At 40.7% G+C, this 20,898-nt stretch overlaps 1 protein-coding gene across 1 annotated transcript in view; it reads left to right on the top strand.

Moving 5' to 3' along the window:
• The window catches only part of zanl (zonadhesin, like), a 115,549-nt gene that overhangs the window by 48,918 nt on the left and 45,733 nt on the right, over positions 1–20,898 (top strand). The window contains 12 exon segments of the mRNA XM_038730452.1: positions 977–1,093; positions 3,130–3,254; positions 4,003–4,148; positions 7,248–7,391; positions 11,468–11,575; positions 12,448–12,617; positions 13,284–13,486; positions 15,291–15,435; positions 16,583–16,830; positions 17,682–17,859; positions 18,380–18,488; positions 20,295–20,389. Of these exon segments, the coding sequence (XP_038586380.1) occupies positions 977–1,093; positions 3,130–3,254; positions 4,003–4,148; positions 7,248–7,391; positions 11,468–11,575; positions 12,448–12,617; positions 13,284–13,486; positions 15,291–15,435; positions 16,583–16,830; positions 17,682–17,859; positions 18,380–18,488; positions 20,295–20,389 (1,788 nt within the window).

Below are 20,898 nucleotides of genomic sequence, written 5' to 3'. Positions count from 1 at the left end.
GGCCTTTAGCAAGGCAGTAATTGTATCAATGCCAAACGGCCAGTGCCATAGATTCCCTGGAGTGTGGCTGTAATGCCCCACTCTAAAATGAACTGCCCACACAGCTAACATTAGTTTGGCTAGACGTGTTTTGAACTGCCCGTGTGCCCTTAAAAGAAAGTTGCAGATTTCCTCATTTACACTAAATGTCATCACGCTGGACATCAACAGTAGCACGAGATTTAATTTTTTTTGCTTCCGCAAATATATGGGTTAACATTAACAGTAAACATTAGCAGCTAACCCGCTACCTGAAATTAGCTAACAATTAACAACAGCACAAACAGCTAAACATGTGCAGTGTAAATATTAATTCACTTGTTTTAAAGTTTACCAGGATATTGCTGCATAATGTTAGCCAACTATATACAAGAATAGAGTTTATTATTTGTTGTGAGATCTGTCAGGTTGCTACTTTTTTATTGTGATGCCACCAAAGGAACACACATATGGTATTTTTTCCCTTATAATGCTAAAGTTACACTGTGAACAACAAATCTGTGTTGAAATCATAGAAATAAACAAACTAAACATCGCTGTCAAAAAATCTTGACATCTGTGCATATATCTCTTCAGGACCAAAAGGACAGCAGCAAACTGGCTAGTTATTTGCTGGAAGACTCCTCAAACTGTCACATGACATAAATTAACAGTGTTATGAGTTGATTTAATTCAGTGTGTTTCTGATCCACCAACCAGCTTGTGAGAAATAGTGAGAAATCTTAATTTCTGAAACGATTTGCCTCTTCTCCCATTGCAATAGCACACCTAACCAATGGAGGCTGGTAGCAAACTGAGTCATTTTTGTGACTGCTCCTATGATTTCAGACTCAAATGCTAATAGTGTTGAAACTTTCAAAGGCCTGTAACTGTTAGCTCAGCTGTGTTGTAGTCTAATGTTCTTGTGGTAGTCACACTGCTTGTCCTTCTCTCTCAGGCTCTCAGGACTGTGTGGTGTCTGGAGATCCGCACTACAACACATTTGACAAGAAATTCTACAGCTTCATGGGAACATGTACCTACACACTTGCCAGAAACTGCAAGAACAGCACAGGTAGGAACAAGTTTAGACACTGAGAATTGTCTTTCATTTTCATTGCACCTGAACAGATTTTCAACCATTTAAAACTTTTGAACACTGTTTTCACTGCTGCTACAAATTCAACCATTCTTCACCAAATTGGCTAAAGGAAAGGGGGTTTTTTTTATGTGAATTGCTGCAAAATGCCCAACCTGCCACAACTCTTAATTACATTGTCCACATTTAGATGACACATGCATATATTTACTTCAAGTGATCACGTAAAACATGATGTCTTTACACCAGGAGGTGGCACTATGAACATATAACCATAGTAGACATTAGTCTAACTCATACAACTTTTTGCACATTTCATCCATGTATAAATCCAGAAACACTATTTTCTGATGAAGGCACATTTGGTGGTTCGTGGTAGAGCCTGACTGATTTCGATATTTGAGGATTTAAAAACTTGATATGCCGATATATCAGCTGATATGCTTTTCAAAAACACATAATATAAACAAAGATTTGATGTTATGAGACCTCATTAAGATAATAAAATGTTGAGCAAAAGTACAACAAAATATTTTAAAGTTTTGAAAAATAAGAGTCAAAACTACAAAAAAGATTTAACTACTAGTATTACTACTACTGAGTATTAAAAAAATTGTGTATGTAGCTATTGTGCGGGACTGCCAAACAGAAACTATAAATAAAAAATATGAATGTACTACTACTAGTACTAACAATAATAATACCATACAGTACTCAAGTCATTACAATTATTAAATTACATTTTATGATAAACAGTAGGGTTGGGCCGATATACGATGCCATCGGCCATCACAACGTTGAGCAGGCATCGTGATTGTAAACCCCACCACCCCCCTGCCAAAGAATCTAGATGTTTCACATTATACCACCACGTGAAAGCAGGTTTTAAACACAACAAACATATAAACTTTAAATATGCTTCGCTCATTCCTCAGATTTTTCTCCCCCCCCCCACACACTCAGACACACAGACACACAAGAGGCCTAGACGTCAGGTAAACACATCGACTTGCCCCACCTCTCTCTACTGTATGAAGGCGCCTAAAAGACACAGAACTCGTCTTTTTTCTGTATTTCTCCACCCGTGATCCGTTATCACTGCCGCAGGTGAGCCGCTTGTGGGCTTGTTAATGACGCAGCCTATCAAACAACCGAAACCAACATCTGAACTCTGAGTGTTTAATGCTGCTTTAGCTGGTCTGTGCTTGTAAAATATCCACCGCGACTTATAACATCATGTAGACATTGTCCTATGGAAATTTTGTAGACATGGCCCAACCCTAAAACACAGCTCTCCTACATACGCAATATATTTTTTTGTCATGCAGTAGTTATTACCTTACACATAATCTGTCACAATGACTATTTTCAATGTAGCACATTCACATTACGTCATCCCTTTTCCAGCACGCTTTTAATTCTGTCCAAAGATACGAGAATCTTTCAACCACCATCTATGATACAGTGACCCAGAGGAAACGCTGTTCTTGAATGCATCTAATACTACATGACTGTTTACAAGGACCTGCAACTGTGAGATTTCACACCAACGTTGCACATTTGAAAGGGGAGCTAGATCCCTTTGTTTGGCAGGAAGTCATGTTAGATACTTGTTCAGCTCACGTTTATTTACATGTCCCTCTAGTTTCATTTCCGACGCACTGACTGTAACTACAGACAAGCGGGTCGCAGATATACTGTATTTAGAATCCATTAAACACCATAGTTTAACCGCTGACTAATGTTAGCGCTCTTCCACTGAACATGCCATTAGCTTTGTGCAAATCTAATTTAGCAAAAAATATTTCAGAAATAAACAAAATAAACAGCATAGCCTCCACCGCTGACCTACTGAAACATTAACCCGCTACAGTAGAACAACCTGTCATAGCCCAAGCCATGCTGGACTGGAGGCTGAAACAATAAAATCTGATAACATAATATCAGCCAACATATTTTTATTTATTTATATCATATCTTTGGTTATTTATGGTGTTCTGCTCCGTGTGCAGGTCCCTGGTTCTCAGTGGAGGGGAAGAATGAAGAAAGAGGAGTGTCAGGTGTGTCCTACCTGAGGAAACTCTACGTCACAGTGAATGGAATCACTGTGATTCTGATGAAGGCCAGGAAGACACTGGTCAGTATGGACAACATTAGACATAGATAGTAAATCATAAATCATATTTTCATTGTCATCGCAATATCAACATGCACAATTAACACATCGCAAAAGAAAGACAATGAATAAGAAAAATCTTTTTATTTACATACATACTGGGTGTATTTATTTATAATCTGCTCTATCTTTTCCAACTTTTTGAACACATATATGGTAATATATGTAGCAGGGCGCACATTGCTAGTACACAACAAAATTGGAGGAGGAGGAGGACAGGAGGAAGGACTGATATGGACCAGAGTTTTTCATTCTTTCTAAACATCACTCAGTATTTTGATGTCAGGAAAATTATTTATTTTAGACATTTTAGATTTATTGCCACTGAGACATTATTGAGTTTATGTAATGACCTAGCAGTTTTAAACTTTACTGTTGCTGCTCTAGAAACATTTAGTTATATGTATATTTTTTATTTATATATATATTATATTCTTATTATTCTTATTATGCTTATTATTATTATTATTATTGTAATCCTGTTGACAACCAGGCAGCCAGTATATACACTTCAATATTTCTTTCTTTGTCACAAGTCATTTCATCATTGCAATATAGAACAATGTTTTTGCACAGATTTTCCTCATATTGTGGCCTAAATTGCATCCAGCTGCAACATCCTCACCGCACTTTTATGAGTGTAAAACAACTGTAACTGTACCTGTAGCTTCTGTTTAACTTTGTTTTTGTGTTTCCTTCTCTCCGGCAGGTGAACGGACTGCGGGTGGCCCTCCCTCACTCCCCCTCTCCTCTCATCTCTCTCAGTCTGGCCGGTCAGTATATTACCCTGCAGACGCCCTTTGGCCTCCAGGTGCGCTGGGATGGAAACCATTATGCCCGAATCTCAGTTCCCAGGTTGGTATAGAGGTTCCTTCCTCTCCAGGTATTTTGATAATTTAAAAATGGCTGCTGTTTGAATAAAATGAACAATGTTTTGATATAAGATTTCCTTGGCTGCTTGCATAGATGTGATTTTTCTTTTTCTTTGGAAAATTGTAAGTAAATGTTTCTATCATTTTCTATCTTTTCACTGATAATTCGGCTTTGATTAATTCAAGTTTTGGAGAAAGTATAAGGCAACATAGAAGAAAGAGATATAAGAGAACACTGTAATAGCTAATAACACTGATGCAGGAGCGTAGGCCATCTACTAACCTGCTGCCATCTCCTCCAACATCGGCTGATTATTGCCGCTTTCAGTGGGTGAAAACTTCTCCATTGTTCCATCACTCCTACTACAAGGTATACTCTTGGGGCAGCCATCTAGCTGTCCCTGTCCGGTTTGGCCTCAAGCCTAGGACTGATACATCTGCAGTTGGTAGCTAGCTGTCAGCTGCCTCCAGCTAGTCCTCCGTGCCTCACGCACCCCACTGCCATGATATGGACCATCTCACTGTGCAGTCTTCTCTTTGTTTGGCTAACGGCTAGCTCCAGGCTAACACTTTCGGCGACCAGCATAAAGCTCAAGTACTCTATCCCGCAGCTGCTAAATCTCAACAACCACACCATTCCAACGTGCATTGCAGTCATCATAGATCTTCGACATATGCGCCTATGTCGTTACATCCCATAGAGGTTCCCGTCAAAAGTTTGTTTACCATAAATTGCTTGGTCACTCTGCTTCAACCATTCCATCAATCTAGACAACTGTTGCACGTGTGCCGCGTCGAGAAGTGACGCTCTCGGTGCTAGTAACACGGGAAACACAGTGAGATCTCTGCACACCAAGCAGGCCAGAAAACATGGAGTGGATTCCAGTGTACTACGGCCTCTACAAAGAATAACCCCAGCATCATTGCTCAAAATAGAACTGCTTAATACACAGTCCCTCACAAATTAAGCATCCTTCATACAAGACCACATAATGGAAGTGGGATTAGACTTTTTGTGCCTAAGAGAAACATGGTACCAGCCAGGGGTTTAGTCAGTGTTTAATGAAGTCTGTCCCCCCAGGTTACAGCTATCTGGAAAAAGCCAGTATTGGGGCCTAGCTGTAATACAGAGACAGAACTTGGAGCTATCCCCCCCTCCCTCTGCCTACACTGTCCTCATCTGAATGCCTTGCATTAAAATGTAAACACTCAGCCCCCCGGTACACAAACTATGCGAACTATGGAAGAAGAAAACAGCTGGGTGTGTCCTTGAGTGGCACCTCAAGGCCTCAGGACTCACTGTTCATAGGCAAGCCTACAGAGAGCATCAGAAGTCCTATGCAAGGTCCTTGAGAGATGCACAGTCACGGTTCTACTCCACACATCATCAACAATAGCCCTTACAACTCCAAGCAACTTTTCTCCACTATAAATTACATCCTCAAACCTCAAACTCACTCTCATTCAGAAGCCAAGAGGAGAGGTGCAACAACTTCTTCACTTTTTTCTGGAAAACAGTAGACACCATCCTCTCCCTCATATCCAGCTTCTCCCCCCTCCCTGTCCCAACTTCCAACCCACAGCCTGGGATTTCCCAACCCCTCTGCTGTTTTTCTGACATCTCACAGCAAGAGGTTGAGGACATCATCAAAAAGATGAAACCCTCCACCTGTGCCCTGGACCCCTTCCCCACAGCCCAACATCCTTAAGTCCCCTGATCACTAACATCATTAACCACTCCCTCCAGGCTGGCCATGTTCCATCAACACTGACAACAGCTGTCATCAGGCCACTTCTCAAAAAACCCACCTTAGACCCAGATTCTCCTTCACCGTCTACATTCCATCATCTGTCGTTCTGACTCTGTCCATTACTCATTCTCAATATACCTCACCGGGAGAACTGAACATGTCGCCTGGGGAGAGGCTAAATCCCTGGCACACAACGTCACTTGTGGTGTCCCTCAAGGCTCAGTGCTTGGCCCCACCCTGCTTATTCTCTACATGCTCTCCCTTGGCCGTGTCATCAGCCGGCATGGAATTTCATTCCACTGCTATTCTGCTGTCAGTCAACTCTACCACAGGACAAACCCAACCCCCTCTCCTGCCTTGCCATTATCCCTTCTGGCCACCTGCCATTACAGGGATCACCTTCTCTGGCCAAGATATTCCACTTTCAACTTCAGCCACCAAGAGTGTTAAAATAGACTCTCATATGACCTTTGAGGCTCACATCAAACATCTCTGAAAGACCTCCTTCTTCCATCTCAGGAACATTGCTAAACTCTGTGGATCCCTGGCAAAAGCCTCCAGAAGCTGCAGTACATCCAAAACAGTGCTGCTAGGACCCTGTTGAGACACCAAATCACTACACTGTCTTCCAGTCTTACTCAGGATTGAGTACAATGTCTCCCTCCTCACCCAACAGTGCAGCCATGGTGTATCCCTCCCCCATCTCAAGGAACTTCTCACCCCACAAACCTCCACACGTACCCTCCGATCTGCCTCAGCATATATAATGAAACCTCACAGGACCAAGCTCCGTACAATGGGTGAGAGGGCTTTCTGCTCAGCTCCCAGGCTGTGGAATGATCTCTCTGACCATCTGTGGACACCATGCTTTAACATGCGGCCTTAAAACACAAACTTCTCTTGCCTTTTCTTTGCCTTATTGTTTTTATTTTTGTCCTGTTTTTATCATGTAGCACTTTGGGATTTGTTTTAATATAAAGTGCATTACAAATAAAATGTATTAGTATTATTATGGTTCAGTTCTTATGGCTATCCTCCAGACCATTCTCCTTTTCTTAGATATATTTATCAATTTAATGTAATCAAGTCAGTTTTTCACTGAGGTTGAAACATTGTCAACTATCGTGGACTACGCCTCAGTTCATGCCACCCAGTCTCCCAGCATTCCTAATACTTTGGTTCTTCCATCTTCCATGGACGATGCCCTGATATCAGATGAAGACATTTCTGCATTCTGTCGCTTTGCCAAACAGTGTTTGACCATTTAAATCTTCTTAAGACGTTCCTCTTCATCTCTTAATCCCGTACTCTCTTCGTCTTTGTCCCTCCAGCTCCTACTACAACCAGACGTGTGGTCTCTGTGGTGACTATGACGGGAACCCAGACAATGACTTCACCAAACCAGATGGCACTCTGGTAGAAAATGTCAATAACTTCGGGAACAGCTGGCAGACAGAAGAGGATGAGGATGACACGTGAGTTTACACGCATTCATCTTTCTGTAGTATAATGAAAATTTATGGATTCCCTTCAAACTCTCTTGAAGGCTCATGTATGGACTTAATCCAAAGATCGTTGGTTGCGTGTCAAAGTGTCCTTGGACAAGATACTGAACCCATCAGTGTGTGTTAGTTTCTGTTCAGAGCACTTAGGCTCAGTGAATGAATGTGTGTGAATGAGGGAATGTGATGTAGTGTAAAAGCACTTTGAGTGGTCGGAGGACTAGAAAGGTCGTTGGAGTCACCCGAGGCACAATGTGAACGACATCTTCACATGAGGCCAAAATTCAATTCAATTCAGTTTTATTTATATAGCGCCAAATCACAACAACAGTTATCTTACAGCGCTTTTCATAAAAGAGCAGGTCTAGACCGTACTCTGTGATGATATTTACAGAAGCCCAACAGTTCCCACCAAGAGCAGCACTAGGCGACAGAGGCAAGGAAAAACTTCCTTTTAAGAGGCAGAAACCTCGAGCAGAACCATGGCTCAGGGTGGGCGGCCATCTGCCTCGACCGGTTGGGGGTGAAGGAGAGAGAGAGAGAGGGCAAGAGAGGAACAGAGAGAAAGAGGGAGGGGGATGGAAGGAGAGAGAGAGGGGAGGGAGGCAGCCTACACAATATACACACTGTAGAGTGAATGAATAATGGTACAGATATTTATAGTAGTGTTAATGATAATAATCGTAATGTTAATGATTATAATTTACAATAATAACAATAGGACTAGTAACAAAAGTCGTTGCAGCAGAGGGTGTCGAGCAGGAACACGGGGGCAGCAGGTGACCCGCAACCACAGATCCAGACTCCACAGCTCCAGAGCCAGAAAACCTGCAGGAAGTGATAGGAGGAGAGAGGAGAGGGACGAGAAAGCACAAGACTACCGGAAAGGGGAGAAGTTGTGTTAGTAACATGCAATAATGGGATGAGGTTGCATACAGAGGGAGAGAAAGTAGAGGAGAGAGGAGCTCAGTGCATCATGGGAAATCCCCCGGCAGTCTAGGCCTATAGCAGCATAACTAAGGGATGGTTCAGGACTACCTGAGCCAGCCCTAACTATAAGCTTTATCAAAGAGGAAAGTCTTAAGCCTACTCTTAAATGTGGAGATGGTGTCTGCCTCCTGAACCCAAACTGGAACCTGGTTCCACAGGAGAGGAGCTTGATAGCTGAATGCTCTGGCTCCTAGTCTACTTTTGGAGACTCTAGGAACCACAAGTAACCCTGCATTCTGGGAGCGCAGTGCTCTGGTGGGGTAGTAAGGTACTATGAGCTCTTTAAGATAAGATGGTGCCTGACCATTAAGAGCTTTGTAGGTAAGAAGAATGATTTTAAATTCTATTCTGGATTTTACTGGAGAGAAGCTAAAACAGGAGAATAGGACAGGATGTTTGTCCATCCATCTATCGTCAACCGCTTTTTCTGCGTACAGGGTCGCGGGGGGCTGGAGCCAGTCCCAGCTTACATCGGACAGGTTGCCAGTCCATATGCAGGGCATATAAAAATTTATAATAATTTTAAAAAGAGTCAAATGTATAAAACTGCAGAAATGTTTATATAGAGTACTACTACTAATGAACATTAAATTAAATAGTGTATTGTGGGGGCCAGCATGTAATTGCTGTAATAATAATTATAAACAGGGCTCTCCTGCATAAACCAAAAATTATGTATATATTTTTTGGCATGCAATAGTTATTACCTTACATATAATCTGTCACAATGACTAATTTCTACTATGTCCATTAGGACGTTAAACCGCCACTGTCCGGTGTCGTGCCAGGGTAGTTATTTCTGAAAATGCACATGCATTCAACAGTGAAAGCTGACTTATGTCTTCACGAAAGTAAATAAAAATATAACATGTGGATTGTTTCATCCATCGTTTTAGTGTTGTTTAATCAACAAGGGTTTTGCAGAGCAAGCTAGCATGCGGATTATAAGAACGCTTTTATAGGCTAATGTTAACGTTATGTGTTATTGAACTTTGTATTATTCATTGCCCTTGTAAAGCAAACATTTTTTTCACGATAGTCTGACGATGTTATAACTGACCACATAGCTGATCACTTCCATGTTACTCTTTGGAAGCTAGATGCACCTTTTTCAAGTAAGCTGCTCCTACATATATCTACGCCATCAATACTGTAAAATCAAGATCACTGTAATCTGTTTAACACATTGCTCGCAACGTTCATCTAGTTGACTCAATCTACATCGACATTAAACTGAAAGCAGCATTGTAGACAATGTTTGTCCCTGTAATCTGTGTTTCTATTGCATGCATAGTCTTTGTATATTGCTGGAACAGCACTTTTCATACACAAAAAGTGATAACAGAAAAGGTCTACTCAAGATTACAGACATCATGGAGCTTGAATATAAATGTATTTTTCAATTCAAATTGAAATATACGATATGTCTGTATAGGGTTGTGTAATTATTTATTAACATACTATTTCACAAGATTGGTGTTATTCTTATTACACACAACTACGATAGTTATTCTTGAAATATCCCACTTTTTAACCACCGATTTGACCAGTGTCATATTCTTATGTAAAAATGGTGGGGCACCAACCATTTCAAAAGACCAGTAAAACTAGCATACTCTCTCTTGCTACTGTGTTTTTTAACATGTCAACAAACAGCATGGCTCCACAAAACACTTAACATGAGAGAGAGCTAGAGAGAGAGGAGTGCATTGTAACAAGTTACAGTACTACTGTCACAAACCTAAATTAAGAATGCAATATTTAAGCCGGCACAACCAAGCTCAGAACAATTCCGCTCCTTAACCAGTCACAATTTTAGAAACATGATTGCCATCTACATGGACAAATCAGAGGCCTCTCCTAAAGAATGTGCAGAGAATGTTACTCGAGTTTGTAGTGTTCATTAAACCTTACAAATAAGTGTTGCATCAGATAATGTACTGTAACTTGAGCTAAAGTTAACGGGAATGTTTTATTGTTTTTTTGAATAATGTCATTTAATAAAATTAAAACTAAGTTACTGAAAAGATCCTGTTTCTGAAACAAATAAATGTAAGTTACTAAAACATACTAAAACATTACATTATACGATAAACAAGCCTTTGTCTCGTTTCTCCCAGACTGAATGCGCGCCTCTGACCAAACGACTGGCCACAGTCTGGCCCCCTCAATAAAACTGGTCTAAAACCGCCACTGATTGGCAGCGTATTGTTAGGGATTATTTTGAAGTAATAAATTTGAGACAAATGAGAGGACCATTTACTAGAAGTGCAGCACTCTTTCAGAAATAAATATACAATGACATCTGTCAGCGTAACGTCAGCCTCCACCACTGACCTACTGTAACTAAACATCCTGCTGTGACCCGGGAGAGTGAAGTGAGGGTTTGCAAGTCTGGTATGAATGTTTTCAGGAGAGGTCAAGTGATGTTTTTAAAGACTGTTTTTTTTAAATTATTATTATTATTTAAGACAACTCAAATACAGAGTGTGAGAGCTACCAGGAGTTACTCAGCGTAGCTCTGGTAGAGCTGCAGATCGCCCTCTGGTGGGGAAAGCATGCAACACTATGTCCTGATGGAAGGATCCGACCGTCTGTTTCTTTTTTATTAGTCATATATCGGCTGTTATAAACACCGACGCAGGTATCTAGAAGTAGCTATATCGGCCCATAATATCTGCAAAAGGATGGATCGATCAGGCTCTATTTATAATTGGGGGATAAGTGGTGTCTCATTCCTCACTGCGTTGGACAGCATACACTAGGCTGCTCTTCTTGTGTTTGGGTGTGTGGTCTTTAGGGTGGACCAGTATCTGTATTAGCGTGTTCTTGAGTTTAAAAACCACTGGGATGTCTTGTTTGTTGAAAATCCTCCTGAGTTACTCTGATACTCCAAAAAAAATGTCAAATGATTTGTTGTGCTCAAAATTGAGAGACAAATATAATGTCACATACTGTCTAAATTCTTCCTGCAATAATTCTTGAGTATAAATTAGACTGAACAGACTGTTGATTTAAGAAATTGAATGTGACCGTCTTGTTGTGTTTGTATTGATCAGGTGTACCCCAGGCACCAAGCCTGACCCAGACTGTGACCCCAAACTTGAGGCTGAGGTGGTGAAGCCAGACAAATGCGGCAAAATCAAGGACCCTGCTGGACCCTTCAGGTCAGCTTCATTTTCTAATTATTGGTCCAACTGTTGGACTACAGGGTGTTCTACTTTTTAGAGGCACTACCATAGAGCTAGAGCTAAAACCATCAGCCTGCTCAGATACAGATTCACTCTAACAGGAAATATTTAAAGATATTGTACTGCTTTCAAATTCTCCTGTAGATCAAGTTTCCTAATTTCTAATTTGATTTTCATCCCTGCTGAGTCAACACACAGGCATTAAATGTGCATGTGGAACCAATTCACATCAATGATACATATAATATAAATATAATATTCATTCATTTATAACCCCTGGACTGAATAGTTCCTTTGTTTGTTTGTTGTCTGTAAAGTCATGATATGTAAAGAAAAAGAGTTATTGCTACGCCTTCATCTACTGATGAGTCCTGGCTTTTGGCAGAGAGAGGCCAGAGTTTTGTTTGTGTCCTGGTTCTCCATAGCAGAAACACAGTCAAGCACTTACTCAGATGGAAGAATTCTACCAGAGCAGTATGAGACCTGGAATAACGAGCCCCCCCTCGACAAGCCTTCTCCCTCCTACGCTCCCAAAGTTTGTCATCTAGTGCAACAGCCAATGAAATCTGAGGATCTAATCTGTATGCCTCCTCAGATTACAACTATAGCTTGTTCTAGGAATATTATATGAACAGCGCTGGACACACACACACACACACACACACACACAAGCACACACACGCGTACCTGAGTCCCTTAAAGGCTATTTTACTTATAGGATTCCATATTCTTTGTAGTTTCTTAAATCCCATGAAGAGACCATACCAACATTGTGTTTGGTGGTTTGGGTTTGTTTGACCATCTGCATTCTCCTACTCAAACTGAGTGAGTGTTTTTCTCTGTTCCAGGGAGTGTATCAGTGTGGTGAATCCTGCTCCATTCTTCCAGAGCTGTGTGTATGACATGTGTCAGTTCAATGGCCAACAACATGTACTGTGTGACCAGCTCCAGGCTTACACTGATGCCTGCCAAAGTGCCGGAGCCAAAGTTCACCAGTGGAGGACTCCATACTTCTGCCGTAAGTCTTCAGTATTTGAATTTGACAAACATTTTTCCAAAGAAGATCATTGTTTCCTCTGCTTCTGGTTTGGGCACAGGACATCCTGACTGCAGAACATCTCGACAGTTATCAGATGTATTGCCATGAAATTTGCTACAGACATTCATGTTCCCAACAATAACTTTGGTGATTCCCAAAGTCGAGTATTTACAGGAAGTATGGAAAAGTTTAATTGGAGTCATTTCCGAGTCTGAATAAGTATAGAAAAGAGAAAAATAATATTTGTTTCCAGACTATTGCCCCTGTTCTATTTTTTAGGATTGTCTTTGTTCAGTGCAAACTTGACTGTCTATCCGAAGTGAATGACGCACACCTCCATCCAGTGTTGTCTACATTGGTAACTATAGATACCGTAAATCACTTCCACCCTACGTAGCATACAGCTTAACCAGCACAACACCTCAGCAGATAAGTATATGTTGGCCTTAAGCCAGTAGCTTACTATACCCAGGTGTTACTGGACCAGGAAAAGCTCCAACAACTACCATCCCCCTACCCACAACCTAACATTCTTCTTTTCATCCATGTCCTGCTCCTTCTTTTATTTATCCTTGTCTCTACCCTACCCTCCTTCCTACCACCCCTCCCTAATCCATTCATCCATCCCTCTGTTCCTCTATGCAGCCCTGGCCTGTCCTCCCAACAGCTCCTACTCTCTGTGTGTGAGTTCGTGTCCAGAGACGTGTCTGGGTGTGGTTGGACCGCCCGGCTGTCAGGATGTGTGTGTGGAGGGTTGTGAGTGTAATCCAGGCTTCATCCTCAGCAACGACAAGTGTGTGGCCCTGAAAGACTGTGGCTGTGTGGACACCAGTGGATCCTATCACCCTGTAAGTGAGAAAGACCTCAAAGTGACTTTAATCACATTCCATTCTTCAATAATAAAAGGCACATAACTTCATGCTCATTTTGCAATGAAGTTTTAAGTTGGGATCTATATTGAAACCTGACTGATTTGCATAACATGATCAGACAAAAATAGTATCAGATGTAAAGGATAATTAAAGCTGAAGCAGCGTTGGGCAGGCCCTCGCATGTGTAGCATGTGCAAAATCTCGCATGTGATTTTGGACACCACGCCATGTGCACGTCATTTCACAACAACTCACCGTTTGTACAACATTTAATCGTCAGTGGGATTGGACTAGACAGTGTAAAGTTGAAGTCGATCAGAGTAATTCCATAGGAGGAGATCAGAAATGACCATTAAATCCAAAATGGCCGACTTCCTGTTGGGTTTAGGGCATTGCTCCAAGAGGCATTTTGGTACGTATACAGTCTATGGTCTGGACATGAAACATGTGCCACAGAAATTTCATACATGTAGGTGAAATGTGCTGTGGGGGCTGCTTCGTTGACTGTCACTTCATGTTGCCAGCAGGTGGCGCTATGACTATGGGTAGATGTTGGCATGTACGTGTAAAATCTGGTACAGATCTGAGCATGTACAGTCAGGTTACACAGCTTCTTGTGTCAAGGGTGAAGCGTTTAACTTCACCGCCATTCCACCTCCACGTCGTTAACCGAAAACTCACAGATTTTACAACATGGATTAATCAATGTGGGAGTGTCTGAAGAGATTTCTGGTACAGTTTTGAAGTTGACATGGCCTACTTGCTAGGAGTAGTTGATCACAACATAAAAGGTCATTTTAAATACGTAATATTTTGGCACTTCTGACATGTTTGCAAAGTTTGGTGAGTTTTTGAGCATGTTTACGCTGCCAAAAATGAGCTTACTTTGCAGAGGGAAAAATTCCTTCATTTTCAATAGGGAATGTTTCACGCTCAGGCCCTAATAACAGCCCAGTGAGTGGTTCACTGGTTCGTTCAGGTGAAGGAACATTAAATGATGTTGTCTAAGTGAAGAAGAGAGCTGCCAATCATGGGTTGTTCAGCTTACTTAAAATGACATCATCTGAAGATAATGCCTGCTTAGCCTTGATCCAGCACTTTCATACTCCACATCACGCTGCTGTTGTGATAGACTGAGTGAACATTGAAGGTGTGAAACTGGGTTGAGATTTGGTGACTGTACGCTCACTAAAATATTCAGTGAGTCCTGGTTCACCGAAATCTGAATTTTATATGTTTCTCCTCTCTTTTATTTAGGTGTTTCCCTTCATTTGCAAGTATTGATACATTCCTGGTGTTCATATTCAAAGCATGAATAGATAATAATAATTCAATCACATACTCTATACTTTATACTTAAATCCACAATTTAAGCACTTTTTATATTCTATTTTTGGCATTTGGTACTTTTATTTGGTAAGGTATATTAAGATTATGTGCTGTGCATCTTAACCGTTTGGCTATGGATGCCTTGATGTAAGCACTTTTTGTGAGAGCATCAGAAATTATGGTTGGAGATACTGAGTAAATACAATAATTTTTAAGATGGATTGAATATTATACAAACGAAGAGCTAGCAGGTGGAAGCTTGTGTCCAAAAATGCCAGTTCACATCAGTTGAGAGACTGAGAGAAGATTTTCAGTCACTGTACACTTGGGCAGCCTCAATGGGCTGTGAATGTATTTGACATTTTCGTGGAGGCTTGATGCATTCATGCACTGACTGTATTGCATACTGTATTCTATACAATGTATCATTTGCATTTTGTGTGTTTGTCAGATGGGTGATGACTGGTACTTGGAGGGTTGTGAGCAGAAATGTGTGTGTCACAGTGGAGGTTTGATCCAGTGTCACAACAGCAGCTGTAAACCAGCCACTGAGAGCTGCCAGCTACAAGATGGAGAATATGAATGTCACCCTCTGGGTACGTTAAACACACACACATTACATTACTTTTACATTTACTCATTTGGCAGACGCTTTTATCCAAAGCAACTTACATTTGATGAACAACATACAAGGATCAACAAATCATCAATACAGCACGAGATCTACTAGTAGTACATACTAGTAAGAGCAGCAATAAATACTAGTAAGAGCTAACAGCACATATGACATCCATGGGATTACCTCGGGAAAGAAGTAAGAGTTAACAAAAAAGTGCAATCAATACAAGAGAATTGTAAGGGGATAGAAGAAGTAGAGCACAGGAAATGCATGTTAGAGGTTAGGGTTTAGAGGTGTCATCAATCATGACACACAAGTTTCTTATCACCCTGGTTGGAGTGATGGTTGAGGAGTCAGTTTGTAGTTTGATGTTATGGTGATTATGTGATTGTTTGGCTGGAATGACCACGAGGAAGTGAGAGGAAGATAATTGCCACAAAACATTGTAGGAACGCCCCGAGAGGCAAGATTCAAACCACAGGAGCGCTTTGCCTGAGATGCCCATTGCTGAGAGTGCAAATAGCAGGATCCTGTGGTTGACTGTCAAAGGCAATTTCTTAACTTAAGATCAGTGAAGCCTGTAGATGATCCTGTTTAAGTTTTGGGATCAGTTATGATTGAGAAATTAGAAAAGCAAGTCAAGCATATTTTTTTAAATATAATAAATTTAGTTACAAAATAAAATTTAGCTCATGTGGAGTTCCTCAGGGGTCATTTTTAGGCCCATTACTAAGGTAAGGAGCTTTTTATCCCAGGAGAATGCAGAAAAAAACTTTCATGTTTTTATTAACAATTGGCTAGTGGTTGTTCAAAAGACACCACAATCATATTCTGGGTTATTCAATACTGAATACACAATCAGAATATCAATAACTACACATGCAGATAATGAATACATATTAGAAGCATGACTGTTGCCGGTAGAAATTATCCTGTGCCTCTGAGTCTGTAGCAGAAAGTATGCAGAAATGGTGCAGGTTGAAGTGGATTTAAAGATTACTCCAATCCTTAAGAGTTGAACACTTGACATTTCATTCAGCAGCTTCACTCTATCAGTAAAATCAGATACACCAGAAAAGTCCACATAGACGCCACACAGCTAAATTCTTACCTCTTTTGTACAGGAAATGGTATGTGCTCAGTATCTGGTGATCCACATTACATCACCTTTGACAAACACGCCCACCATTACATGGGAGCCTGCTCCTACACCCTGACCAAATCCTGCAACATCTCATCCGGTGTGCCACACTTCACTGTGGACACCCAGAATGAGCAAAGAGGAAGCAATAAGATGGTTTCCTACGTCAGGGCTGTGGTGATCAATGTGAACGGTGTGACTGTCATCCTCGGCAAGGGCCGCACAGTCCAGGTATGTTACCTGACATGTTGGTTCTTTCACAGCAACTGCTACACTAAAGATTTAGTTTTGCTTGAGTAGTAATCTCTACTGTCCCCATCGCTGACTCTATGTACTACCAGCTTACATTTGAAGGGAGAGCTTGCTGTACAGCACCAAAGAGAAACAGGTGCTTGTAATATTTAGCACTGAAACGATTATAAATCGATTAGTCAGTTCACAAAAACAGAATCAGCAACAATTCTGATAATCAGTGTACTCTTTTGTCATCACTTTTGTGCAATAATGGCCAAAGATTCACTGGCCCTAGCTTCTTCTATGTGAATATTTACTGGTTTTCTTAGCCCTGTATAGTAGTAAATTGAATATCTTTGGATTTTGGACAAAACCAGACATTCAAAGAAATCATCTTGGAGCCTGAGAAATTGTGATGAACATTTTTGTTGTTAAATTGGGGGGCTGGAGAACAACCAGGAAAATTGTGTAGATGAAAATGAAATGAAAATATATTATTTTCACAGCAGACCAAAATTTTATTTACAGTTAATGTCCAAAAGACACCACGATCATATTCTGGGTTATTAAATACTGAATACACAATCAGACCATTTTGCCTTCAAACCGTCAAACACAGGTGTAACTAATAACATTATTCATTCTGCATTTCATTGCAATGATTCCTGGAACTGAGTCAAAATTAATGTTTTTAGTTACATCTTACAGTTACAGGTCTATCAGTCTCATCTGACAGGAAGTTTGGCAACCTCTGGTTTAAATGAATGGCTCCACCTACAGACACTGTCTGTCCTGTCTTCTTTGCACTCTCTGCCCATCATCAGAATAAATCTCTCTCTTCTCTTCAGGTCAATGGGACAGTGGTTGTCCCACCTGTCACCTCCATCAGTGGAGTTAAGATCTACTTGAGTGGCAAGTTTGTTGTCCTGGAAACGTCCTTCGGCCTGAGGGTGCGATTTGATGGTGACCACCACGCTGACGTCACTGTGCCCACCTCCTACAATGGTCTGCTCTGTGGCATGTGTGGTAAGAACCAGTATGATTTATTCATTTCCATTTCAGCAGGGATGAAAAGAGTACTAGAGTATTATAATCAAGTAAAAGTACTCAAAAAAAGTGTTTTTGCAAACAGCTGATTATCAATTCTTCTATGGTCAAAATGGCATTATGTGAACCTTGTGAGCCACAAAGTCCTTCACAATCTACCCAGATGTGTACGCACCCTCCAAACCCCACTGACACTCAGCCAATGAACGTAAACATGTAACATGTACATTTGTAGTGTCAGCTGAGGTGCAGACTGTCACCTCTCTGGACATCATACTCCTGAAACTGAAATTTGAAAGCATAAGTCTGACAACCAGAAGCCATTTTTCACAATAACTGATCCAATCAAAATGTTGTTGACAGTTACTTGGTTCATAGTTTAATACATGGTTCTCCAACCCAGAACTACCAGGCCAACCAAGATGCTATGCCAAAGGCAAACCTGAATGTCCTTTTCAGCATGTTGACTGATCACTCTTACCGTTTGTTGCCCCGGCAGGAAACTTCAATGGAAACCCCAAAGATGACAACTTGAAACCAGACAATACACCAGCTGCTAACACCAATGAACTGGGGGGCAGCTGGCAGGTTCCTGACCCCCGGCCAGAGTGAGTCACATCATAGAATACATAAATACAGAACTAGACTCTGTCAATCAAACATACTGACGTACCGGTAAATAGTGGCTTTATTTATTTCAGTAGCAAAGGGAACCAGGCCTTTATTTATATCATCCTTTTATTAGAGACAAACTACATTTTGTCTATGTTTACCTGTTTATAAATTTAGGAGACAGCACTATTGCACCTTGATATACAAGTTTATTCCATTTACCATTGAACTTTTAATGTGAAACATCTGCCCAGGAAATGTTACACTGGCAGCAGCTTGACAGGGAAACTAAAATAATTCATTAACGAAAAGGTATTCCTGTTAGATGGTAAGTACTTGGATAACACCTTTCTTAATTCCCTCAAAGCGCTACATGTCACATTCACCCACTGATGGCAGAGGCTTATCAGAAAGAAGCTAATCAAACTCACATAGCAATTTGGGGTTCAGTATCTTGCCCAAGGTCACTTTGACATGCAGACAGATTTTAAAAAACAGTAGGCCACTCCACAGGCCACCTTAGAGAATGGACACTCAAGGTGGCAGGCATTTACATTTTCTCTCAGTCGCTTTGGTGCATTTCGAAACTACTTGTTCAACCTCCACGTCATCTATTCACTTGTGCACATCATTAAAGCAATTTCTCATTCTTTTGAACAAATTGCAGATACTTTTACACACTGATACAAATGATTATGTACAATTGTCGGCTGTTTCCTACATTATCAATTGCTAATGTCATGCTAATCACAATGTATTATACCAGTCTCTGTTGTATAGTCTAACCCTTCAAAACATCTAGGCATAAGTTCATTGCATAAGTTGATAAATGCAAAATGATTGAACATGTTGTCATGCAAGTATAAAGCTGAACGAAATGTGGTTTCCTATGGACCATTAATAAAGTAAGAATAGACAACAACAAATCACAACATGACCATTCACCCACAATACTGTTTTATATGAATGATAATTTCAAAAGCGTTCCCAGTGGGTTCCCAGTGGTTTGCTCAGTTGGTAGAGGACAGGACTCACAGTCAAATAGTAGTGTGTTCAGTCCTTACTTAGGACCATGGTTTCCTTTTTTATCTTTTTATTATCATTTAAACAAAGACTGTTTCACATGCTCATGTGCTGGGCTGTGTGCATCCTGGCGACTGGCCCACATCCATCAACCTATGGACTTAACAGAAGTTGAATTTATAATCTTTGGATTACAAGTCCTGTGCTCTACCAAGTGAGCTAACTAGTGACACTAGAAATTTTATTGAAATTATCCTAACACATCTATCCTACACACCTGCCGTCGACTGTATACAGCTATTGTTTATTTTCTCAAACAAAAAATGATCCTGTTATTACAGGAAACCAACATTCATTATCTCGAGACAAGGTACTTATCCCGTTATCATGGGAAAATGGCGTAAAATAAATATTTTAATAATCTGAATTGTTAGTGAATGAAAACAGTTTGGAAGAGACCGAATTGTACGTTATGCAAAATTCAACTGGAGATACTTTTACCCACCCCTCAGGCTTTTATTTGTTAATGTTGGCCACGCCTTCTGGAATTTAAGACTTCACCATTATTCAAGGTCACCAAAAATATTTTATCCTCATGGAAGCTAGAGTATCTGCAACAAACTTTACAGTTATGTGACCAACATGTTTTGAGATAAAGTATGGTGCTCTGGATAAAAGGTTGGGTGGGCAGACTGACTATGTCATCTATGTATACACAAACATGCACACAACAAAAATCATCACTTTTTTTCCATTCTACCTCCACACCCCTTCTCCAGCTGTAGCAATGATGGAGGACAGGAAGACTGTAATAAAGAGGTGGAGGAGGAGGCCAAGAAGCCCACCAGCTGCGGCATGATCACTGATCCCAATGGTATGGCATGCACTCATGCACAACGAGTGCATTGTGTTGAGAAGTACACTCTCCAGACGTGCCACCTGCATATCCTAATAAATTGACCACTCATCATCATCATCATCATCATCATCATCATTATCACTGTCATCACAATCACAAACAGGCTACTATGCCTAAGGAACATACAGATCATCAACATCAATGCTAAAGTCATTTTTAAAAAGGCATATTTTAAGTATTACTGAGAGCGATGCTCTCTTTTTTTAAAGGAACACCCTGATCACATTCACACAGTTACACATTCATACGTGGAAGCTGTCCAGTACAACCACAGTCTGATGTGCCGGCCACTGAGCAGCTCCATTGGAGCAGTTGGGCCTCAGTAATCACCATTTCCTAAGGTTTCACAAATGACAGTCACACATTTATGATTGTTTGTGGGACCACAAAAAGGCTTTGGTTGGCCCTTGATAATAGCCTAACAGTAGCATGATGCCATTGTGAAAGTGATCATTGAGTAAAAT

This window comes from Micropterus salmoides, unplaced genomic scaffold (assembly GCF_014851395.1).
Source record: "Micropterus salmoides isolate LMB-PRFRI ecotype aquatic unplaced genomic scaffold, ASM1485139v1 Ms_hic_scaffold_2, whole genome shotgun sequence".
Taxonomy (NCBI): Eukaryota; Metazoa; Chordata; class Actinopteri; order Centrarchiformes; family Centrarchidae; genus Micropterus; species Micropterus salmoides.
The sequence above is the reverse complement of the archived record's forward strand: the minus strand, read 5'-3'. Positions and strand labels throughout refer to the sequence as shown.